At 60.1% G+C, this 8,843-nt stretch overlaps 1 protein-coding gene across 2 annotated transcripts in view; it reads right to left on the bottom strand.

The window, feature by feature from the left end:
* TRMT44 (tRNA methyltransferase 44 homolog) overlaps positions 1–8,843 on the bottom strand; it is a 29,034-nt gene that overhangs the window by 1,380 nt on the left and 18,811 nt on the right. For both annotated transcript variants that reach the window (XM_004383554.2, XM_023737976.1), the window contains exons 9-10: positions 7,365–7,758; positions 4,989–5,105 (exon numbers count right to left, since the gene is read on the bottom strand). In XM_004383554.2, coding sequence (XP_004383611.1) covers positions 4,989–5,105; positions 7,365–7,758 — 511 coding nt within the window. The remainder of the gene's footprint in view (positions 1–4,988; positions 5,106–7,364; positions 7,759–8,843) is intronic.

Here is an 8,843-nt window from a genome sequence, read left to right as displayed (position 1 = left end):
GGGGCCATGGGGGACGGGGGGGCATAGTGGACAGAGAAGCCATGGAGGACAGACGGGCCACGGGGGACAGGGGGCCCATGGGGGACAGGGAGGCCATGGGAGACAGGGAAGTTACGGGGGACAGAGAGGCCACAGGGGACAGGGGCCATGGGGGACAGGGGGCCGCAGAGGACAGGGAAACGATGAGGGACCTGAGACAGGGAGGCCCCGGGAGTCAGCTGAGACCTGAGCGGAGGCCCCAGAGAGGAGGAGTGGCTCCTGAGGCCTGGGTGGGGAAAGCAGCAAGTGGCAGCCCTAGTGTCCATGACAATCCTCTGTGCTGCCTCCCAGGACCCCCAAGGCTCACCCACGAGCTCCCCTCTTCTTCTCAGATGCATCTCCGCTATTACCCCGTCCAGTCCCCCATCACCCAGTCCAGCTCTCCTATCACCAGGTCCAGCCCCCCCATCACCCGGTCCAGCCCCCCCATCACCAGGTCCAGCCCCCTTATCAATTGCTCAACCTCCCTATTAACAGGTCCAGCCCCCCTATCAGCCAGCAGGCTGCACCCTGTCCTTGACCTGACGAGCTTCATTCCCTGCAGCCACTGAACTGTTCAAACAATCTAATCACATCCTTCCACGGAAACTGGGGGCAGCCTACTCTCGTTACTACAAACCTGCCTCCCACAGCCCCTGCTGTTCTCTCTGCTGAGCGCACCCGAGTGGCCCTGCGTGGCACACGAGGAGGAGCAGAGGGAGGCAAGGGGAGGTGAGGGGCAGGGACACGTGACTGGGACCAGGGCGGGACCAGCAGAGGAGGACAAGGAAGGGTTGGAGCACAGGCGACGGAGGGGCTCCAGCCAAGGCCATGGGCCTGAGCCAGCACGAGCAGAGCAGAGACGGGGGTGGGGAGTGAGGGCCGAGGAAGAGCGGCCTCAGAGGCCTCAAGGCCCAGGGGCAGGGAGCTGTCAGGAGAAGTGTGCCCACCCTGGAGGAGGCAGTGGGCAGCCCCATGCCTGCGGGCAAGGCTACAACAATGACAAGATGCAAGGCCTGAGCCCGGACAGAGGCTGAGGTGGCACAGGACAAGCCTGGGAGAAAGAGAAGGCGAGGAGGTGGGAGCAGGGCATGGGAACCATGGAGGTGTCCTCGGTCCGGACAGACCGCTGGGAGCAGGGCATGGGAACCGTGGAGGTGTCCTCGGTCCGGACAGACCGCTGGGAGCAGGGCATGCGAACCGTGGAGGTGTCCTTGGTCTGGACAGACTGCTGGGAAACGTTTGGCCACTGCATGGGTCTCTCGAGGCCACGTTTCCAGGCTCACACACACAAACGAGGGGCCCCAGTGGGGCCGCACCGATTCGGCCAAGCAGCTGAGGCGGGCACCGGGAGCCTCTCCTTGGCGTCTTCACTGAGGAGCCAAATGCTCCGTCAGCAGCACAGCCAAAGCAACCAGCCCTCCTGGTTTTCACTGGAAACGGAGCTGCCTGGAGATGGGGGGTCCAGGGGAACAGAGAGGCCCGGTGACAAACCTGCCCACTGACGGGAGGTCCAGGGGAACAGAGGGGCCTGGTGACTAAACCTGCCCGCTGACGGCAGCAAGAGCCCAAAGGTGCGCGAAGCAAAGCTGAGCTTCCCTTTGAAGTCAGCCATGTGTGGTGGAACCAGCCCGTCTGTCATCAGCACACTGACAGCCGGCCAGTGTTTGGCCTGGACCAGAGAACAGCCGCGGAGGCGCCCCTGCCCAGGACCTGATGGGGACTTCTGTTTGCCCTCCGGGAACCTGCCCAGACGTGACAGGCTTACTTCCTTCACCCGAAACACCAGGTTAAGGGCCCTTCATCATGCTCCCCACCACGTCTCCACAGCAGCACCTAGTGGCGCAGCGCGGGATGACACGCCACAGGTCGGGGAGGAGCGACCCAGCCTCCTGGGAACCCCTCCTGGGAACCCCTCCGGGCAAAGAGTTCCCATGAGACGCTCAGTGGGCCCCCCTCCCAAAACACCACCTGCCCAGAGCCAGGGCCTGCGTCGGACGAAGAGCTGCGGGTGGTCTTTTGTCTGGTCTTGAAAAGAACCCTTGGGATCTGCCAGCAATCAAGGTGCCTGTTTTCCAAAACAGCCAGGCCCCATTTAAACACCAGCGCGGGTAGCGGGCGGCCCAAAGACCACACGTGGCAGACCAGGTCAGGGAGGGACGAGGGGCTCCATAAAGCACTCTCGCACCCTCACTGATTCAATCGTCCTGCAGGGCACTGAGGCCCCAACAACCCATCAAAGGCCCTGAGCAGGGAAGCCGCTGGGCTCCCTGATGGGCAGGAGCTGGGGCATGGCCCTGGGGACAGTGTCAGCCTCGGGCCTGGCCCTCTCCCAGAGCGAGACCTGTGTGTGTGTTCAGGTGTACCCTTCCTTGGTTACGTTGAAGTGGTCATCCGGTGTAATGAACTCTGGTGGCACAATGGTTAAGCATTCTGCTGCCAACTGAAAGGTCAGCAGCTCGAACTCACCAGCCGCTCCTCAGAAAAAAGATGTGACAGTCTGCTTCCGTGAAGCTTACAGCCTAGCAAACCCTCTGTCATGGGGGGTTGCCATGAGTTGGAATCGACTCGACGGCACCTAACAACAACATCATAAGCCTAGCCCTTCCCGCAAGATCGGCTTGCAGAACTCGCCATCTCGCGAATGATGGAACCCACCGGGGACAGGGAGAGGTTGGCGTCTGCCTACTGGGCAGCGGCTCTCAAGGGCAGAGCCCTTTCAATGTTCACCCCAGGTCTGACCTAACTCCAGGGGGTCAGCATCAGACAGAGAAAGTGCCACGTGGTGGCTGGTGTCAGAGTTGGACACGTGGGAAAGCAGGGATGGGCCTTATGTCGATTTTTATCAATATAAGTGGTTAACAAAAATGCATTTTCATCCAGCACGTCTGAAGGTATCTCCTCCCTAAGGAGGCCGTTCCTCAGGCCTGCGGAACACAGAACGTGAAACCGGCCAGGCCCTGCCTCCCCACCATTTACGTGTGCTTCACCAAAGTAGCCTACTGACCTGGTTGAAGACGCTTCCAGAAATCACTACGACCATCTGCAGGGCGAGGAGAACTCGGGTGCTGCAGGGCACTCGGGAGCAGCCAAGCCCCCTCGCCATGAGACGGGCCAGCACCCCAGCTTCTCAGCACTGCCCCTCAGTGGGGGACCAGCACACCCATCTCACACGGGTCTCGGCGGGGGCCCGGGGAGATGGCTCGGGCACACCAGTCGGCAGGCGTAGGCACCGCCACACGTCCCCACCTCCGCACGCGGCCAGGCCTGGGAAGCTGCAGGCAGGAGGCCAGTACAGTGCTTGCGCAGAGGCGTCCGGTGCGAGCTGAACCGAGCCACCTGAGACCGTTCTTACTGCCTCCTCGCTCTTTCAGAAAGAGCCCTGGTGACGCAGCGGTTAAGTGCTCCGCTGCAAAACGAAACGTCAGTGGCTCAAGGCCACCGGCCTTAGACACTCTCTGGGGCGGTTCTGCTCTGTCCTACGGGCTCGGTATAAGTCGGAATCCACTCAATGGCAACAGCAACGAACTTGATGTTTTTATTTTTAATCCTTCTGAAAACTAGCCGTTATTATCTCAACATCCAACAACTCCCAGCTCAGGGCTTCAGGGCATGTTTTTGCAGGACTGGGAAAAAAAATGTTTCTCCGGAGCTTGGCTCCCAGCCTCCTCAGAAGAGCTCCCAAGCATAAACAAGCCCCCACGTGAACTGCACAGAGACGCGACCACCACACGCATATTTACGGCAGAAGAGAGACGCTACGCCACGAAAGCGAACACAAGCCGCGCTGAGAAACCGCGGGCGGCCCCGTGGCCTCGGGAAGCCGGCTGACTGACTAAAGCTGCGAAACGAGAGGCCGGCTCCAGGCCGTGTGCACTGATGGAAGCCGAACCCAGAGCCTTTAGAAACCCCTGCAGCCCAGCATCCCCGCCCGCGCAGCACCCCCGCCCAGTGTGGCCCACCCACCTGGCACCCATCCGCACTGTGACACGCCCAGTGCCCTCGCCGGCGATGTGGCCCGCCCAGCACGCTTCTCTACCCCTTCACAGCAAGACGATGCCAGGCTGCCTGCCACCTGACAGCACGTGTACCCAGGCGGGTCACAACCAAGTGCAGTGGTGCAAGAATGACCACAGTTCCAAAGGGAGCATGCACACCGTGCACACACACACTGCTCACGCGCACAGCAGGGCGCACACGTAGGAGAGTGCATCCTCGCACACACTGCACCGTGTGCACGTGGGGGAGTGCGTACCACGTCCTCGTGCACACGCGGGGGAGTGCACACTTGCACACGGGGGTGTGCACACTGCACCCTCGTGCACACGTAGGGGAGCACGCACACTGCGCTCTCCTGGGTGTGTGGGCGGAGTGCACACCACACTTGCACACGTGGGGGGTGTGTAGACTGCACATGCACACACACGGGATGTATGTGCTCACCACACTTGCGCACACAGAGGTGTGGAGGTTCACACACGTGGCACACAGTGCAAGCCCAGCCCCAGCTTCTATGGTAGAAAGAGCATCAAAACTGCTGTCACTCAGTACCAACCACAGGGCGGGGTGTTGCGCTGGGGACCGGCACGCAGACATGCGTCTAAGCCACAGGACAGCCCAGTTATGCGGACACAAGCGGCCGACAGACCAGCAGGGAGCTGGTACACCCACAGGCAACACCACAGTGGGACTAGGGCCCTGGCCGGCCTCCTTCCTGCCGTCACCGGCCCTGGTAGAGCCGCAGAGTCACAGGGACCCAGTTCTTCCCACCAAGCCCCCTACACTACCGTCATCCTGCTCCTCCACACGCAGGCCCTTCACACATGCTGTTCTTGCTGCCTCAGCTGCTTTTCCCTGCTCTCTGAAACAAAGTCTATCGGAAAGAAGGAAGGACGGTGATGCCTGACTTAGGTGTAAGGACACTCACTGAGCGAGGAACGGCGGGTGCCACCACCCCTAAGGGCCCTCACCTGAAAACACCTGATGGCGGTTTCGCAGCAGTGTCTGCAGGCCCCCACACTCCCTCCTCAGTCTCTGCAGCGTCTCCTTGTCCAGCTCGCTGGCGACTTCTGCCAAGGAGAGGCTCCCTGGAGAGACAGAACACAGACCATCACAAACCTGCTCAATGGGCAGAAAACGCCGAGCGCCAGAACTCCCATCTCAGCGCACGTGAGCAGGAAGGGCCACGTCACCCATGGCCCACAGCCGTGGGGTCCTGAGGGCGGGACCTCACCAGCAGCACGGCCTGGATGGGTGAGGGGACGGTGTTGACCCCATGGCCACAGGGTCTGTGTCACATCGGAGGGGCACCGCCTGGACGGGACACAGACTGTGCACTGAGTGCCGGAACAGCGTGGGCAGCGTCACCTGCCCTCCTCCTGGGGTGTCTGCACTCAGGACAGATGGCCGAGCTGGCCACAGAAGCCGGGGCTCCCTCCTGGCGGCCCCACCCTGCAGCCAGCCAGGCCCCGGAGCTCACTGGCCGCAGGCAGGGCGTCGACCGCGAGGGGGCGTCTGCGGTGAAAAACTAGCAGAGACGTTCCTGTTTAGAGCGGACTGTTCTCAGCCCCCACACGGAGCTCACGCTCCACTCTGACCTTCCAGGAAGGCTGGTGAGCACAGAGGGCGGTTTATTTCCGAAACACCAGACTTCAAGTGAAACTGAAACACCTTCCTTGGGTTCTGGAGGCCCTGGGCGGTGCAAACGGTTTACGCACTTGGCTGATAATCGAAAGGTTAGATGTTCGAGTCCACCCAGAGGTGCCTCAGAAGAAATGCCTGGCAATCTACTTCCTAAAAACCCCATGGAGCACACTTCTACTGACACAATTTCCCTCACGGGGTTGATGTAAGTCGGGGTCAACCCCACGGCAGCTGATGGTTTCCTCGTGCTCATCTGCCAAGAACTCCCCACAGGAGGCCCTGCCACTGTGTCTCTCTGCCCTCAGCACCAAGATGGCAGGTGAGCCGAGGACCCTCGGGCCTGCCTGGAGGGCAGATCTGGAGACTGGAAACCAGCACCACTGCGCCGCCTACTCCAAGACCCTCGGGGCAGGCATCTGTCCTGTGGCCGCCTGCGTCATTCTACCCGCAGCCTCCCCTCAGCTGCCTCCAGCAGCTGAGAGGAGGCAGGAGGGCTGAAAAAATGCTTTAAAGACCTCCTGAAAGCCTTCCTGGCCACACCTGACCACCCCTTGAGCTTGGCCACCCGAGGCCGCCGTGCAGCGCCGCTTCCTGGGCTCCTGGTCCCCTCATGGGTGCGGAGCGCAGCCCACCAGCTGAAGCTGGACTGGAGGCTTCCTCCCCAAGGGCGGGGACGAGCAGGCCCCCAATGCCTGGGTCTCCCAGCAACGCCCGCAGAGGGGGTGCCAGCCTGAGAAGGGAGGCCCCAGGCTCAGAGATTCAGAAGCCCTGGGCCTGAGAGCGGCTGGTGGAGGGGGACACGCTTGATGGCCCTGCCACACCACGTGTGCACTGGAGTCAAGGGGGGATGAGGATGAAATAGACGTGACATCTCACGGTTCAGGTGAAGATGAGGAGAAGAAAGGTGTGCTTTGGCCCCGGGCCAGCCCACGGGGGCCAGCCTGTGGGGCCAGCCAGTGGGGTCAGCTCACGGGCCCAGCTGGTGGGAGCCAGCTCGCCGGAGCCAGCTGGTGGGAGCCAGCTCGACGGGCCAGCTTGTGGAGCCAGCTCGCGGGCAGGAAGGAGGACCTGACCTCAGGGACCCTGTAACTCAGAGGCTCAGCTCTGGCTCAATCCCCAAACGGAGCTGGCTCCACAGCGCCCCCTGGCGGCCCGCCACCATCTGTCCTGGCAGGAAGCGGAGTCAGGAGAGGCCAGCTCCTCACGGGGCGTAGTCATGATGAGAAGCTGCCCTCTGCCCCGTCTCTCTCGAGTGCCATGGGGGTCAGCACACCACCCCACCCCACCCCCAAGAACAATCTCCCTTCGTCAAGTCTGATTCCCCCGTTTTTGAGCTTTCAAAGAGAATCAACCTATCCGGTCACTACCCCTCTAACTCCTACACATACACCCGAGGGTATGGCGTCTTCCTGGCCCACCTTTCCGTTCAGTCTCTCTTGGGGTAACACCACAGACTGAAAACGAGGCGCTGCAGAACCCGACCCTCATGCTCTCGTGAAGCTGGTTAAAGGTCCCACGTGAACTCGCCTGGCCTCAGCCTCCCTCCCCTGAGGCACCCAAAGTTCTTGGTACTGACAGAAACCCCAGGCAAGCTGGAAAGCATGAGCTGGTACCCGCGGCCCCACGCAGTCTCCCGCGGCTGCAGGGGAGGAAGGGTGTCACAGCTGGACCGGCACGTCCCCCCCAGATGTGGGGCGCTTTACCTCCTGGGTTCCAGGGCTTCACACCGGCATCTCGAGAGTCCTCTCCTGGGCTCGGCTGCTTCCCATCCAACAACAGACGGGCCACCCGCAGAACCACGTGGTCGATGAAGTCGCGAGGGAGAGTGGCACAGTTCCTCACGCGCTCCGCTGGCGCTCGAGGCTGGAACCCAGGCAGCCAGAGACCCTCCGCCGGGGAGCCCGCCCCTCGTGCTGCAGGCCCGGGCTCAGCCCCAGCGTCCTGGGCTCTGGGGCCATCCTGCCCCCTGAGGGGAGGGCAGGGAGGATCCTTGTGCAGCGGCCGACCCCCCCGACTGAGAATGTACCGAGTCCTCTGCTCGTCAATGGAAACTTCCCCTGCGGGCGGGTACGTCCTGGACTTCCCAATGAGGCAAACCTGCATGGGGAAGGAGCAAAGCGTTATCCAGCAGGCTCACAGTATCTCAATGTTCCCATGGACTTCTGTACTTGAGGGCAAACCCCATAAAGTTTTCAATCTCTATCATAAAAATCCATATTTTAAAAACTGACACCAACGTGAACTAAAGACTTTTTTAAAAAACCTAAAAATAAAAGAATTAATTAAAAAAAAACGCCCCGAGAGTATGGCCCCCAGACACCCTTTTAGATCAGTGGTGAAGTCACTTCCGAGGTTCACCACTCAGCCACGGATTGGACAACCTCATAAAACAAAATGGGACTAACGAGGCACAGCAGTCCAGGGACAAGGACTAGAAGGCAGAAGGGGACAGGAAAGCTGATCATAGGGAACCCAAGGTTGAGTAAGGACAGTGTTGACATGTAGTGGGGTTGTTAACCATTGTCATAGGGCAACATGTGTACTAACTGTTAAATGAGAAACTATTTTTGTTCTGCAAACCTTCATCTAAACAAGAATAGCAGCACAACCAGAAGAACGTAATTAATGTCACTGAGCTGTGCATGGAGAAATTTTTTTGAAATGGTGTATCTTTGGCCGTGTGTATTTTCAAACAAAAAAGTCAAGAAGGGAGCATGCTGACACGCTGTGGGGTTGTTAACCTATATCACAAAACAACATGTGTCCCGACTGTTTAATGAGAAACTTTTTGTTCTGTAAACGTTCACCTAAAACCCAATAATAAACAAATAACACCAACAGTAAAAGCCCATGAAAAATCCGCCCCGCAGACTCTCAGAGACCTGACAAGCACATATGAACTGAGAGTTGCCAGCCTGGGCGCGGAAGTCCGGGGCACATCCCTGGTCTGCCCTCGTTTAGTCCCCATGTGCCACGGGAGGAGGTGCGATGCTAACCCTCCGAGGCCTGGTGGGGCGAGCATGAGGGTCAGACTTTCCATCACACTCTCGGAGCGAGGTGAGCTGTAAGAGCGCCCAGCAATGCACTGGAGAAAGGGGGGTGGTCGTCACACTCTTGGAGCGAGGTGAGCTGTAAGAGCGCCCAGCAGTGCGCTGGAGCAAGGGGGGTGGTCGTCACACTCT

Source organism: Trichechus manatus, unplaced genomic scaffold (assembly GCF_000243295.1).
Source record: "Trichechus manatus latirostris isolate Lorelei unplaced genomic scaffold, TriManLat1.0 scaffold00111, whole genome shotgun sequence".
Lineage (NCBI taxonomy): Eukaryota > Metazoa > Chordata > Mammalia > Sirenia > Trichechidae > Trichechus > Trichechus manatus.
This window is presented reverse-complemented; position numbering and strand designations above follow the sequence as displayed.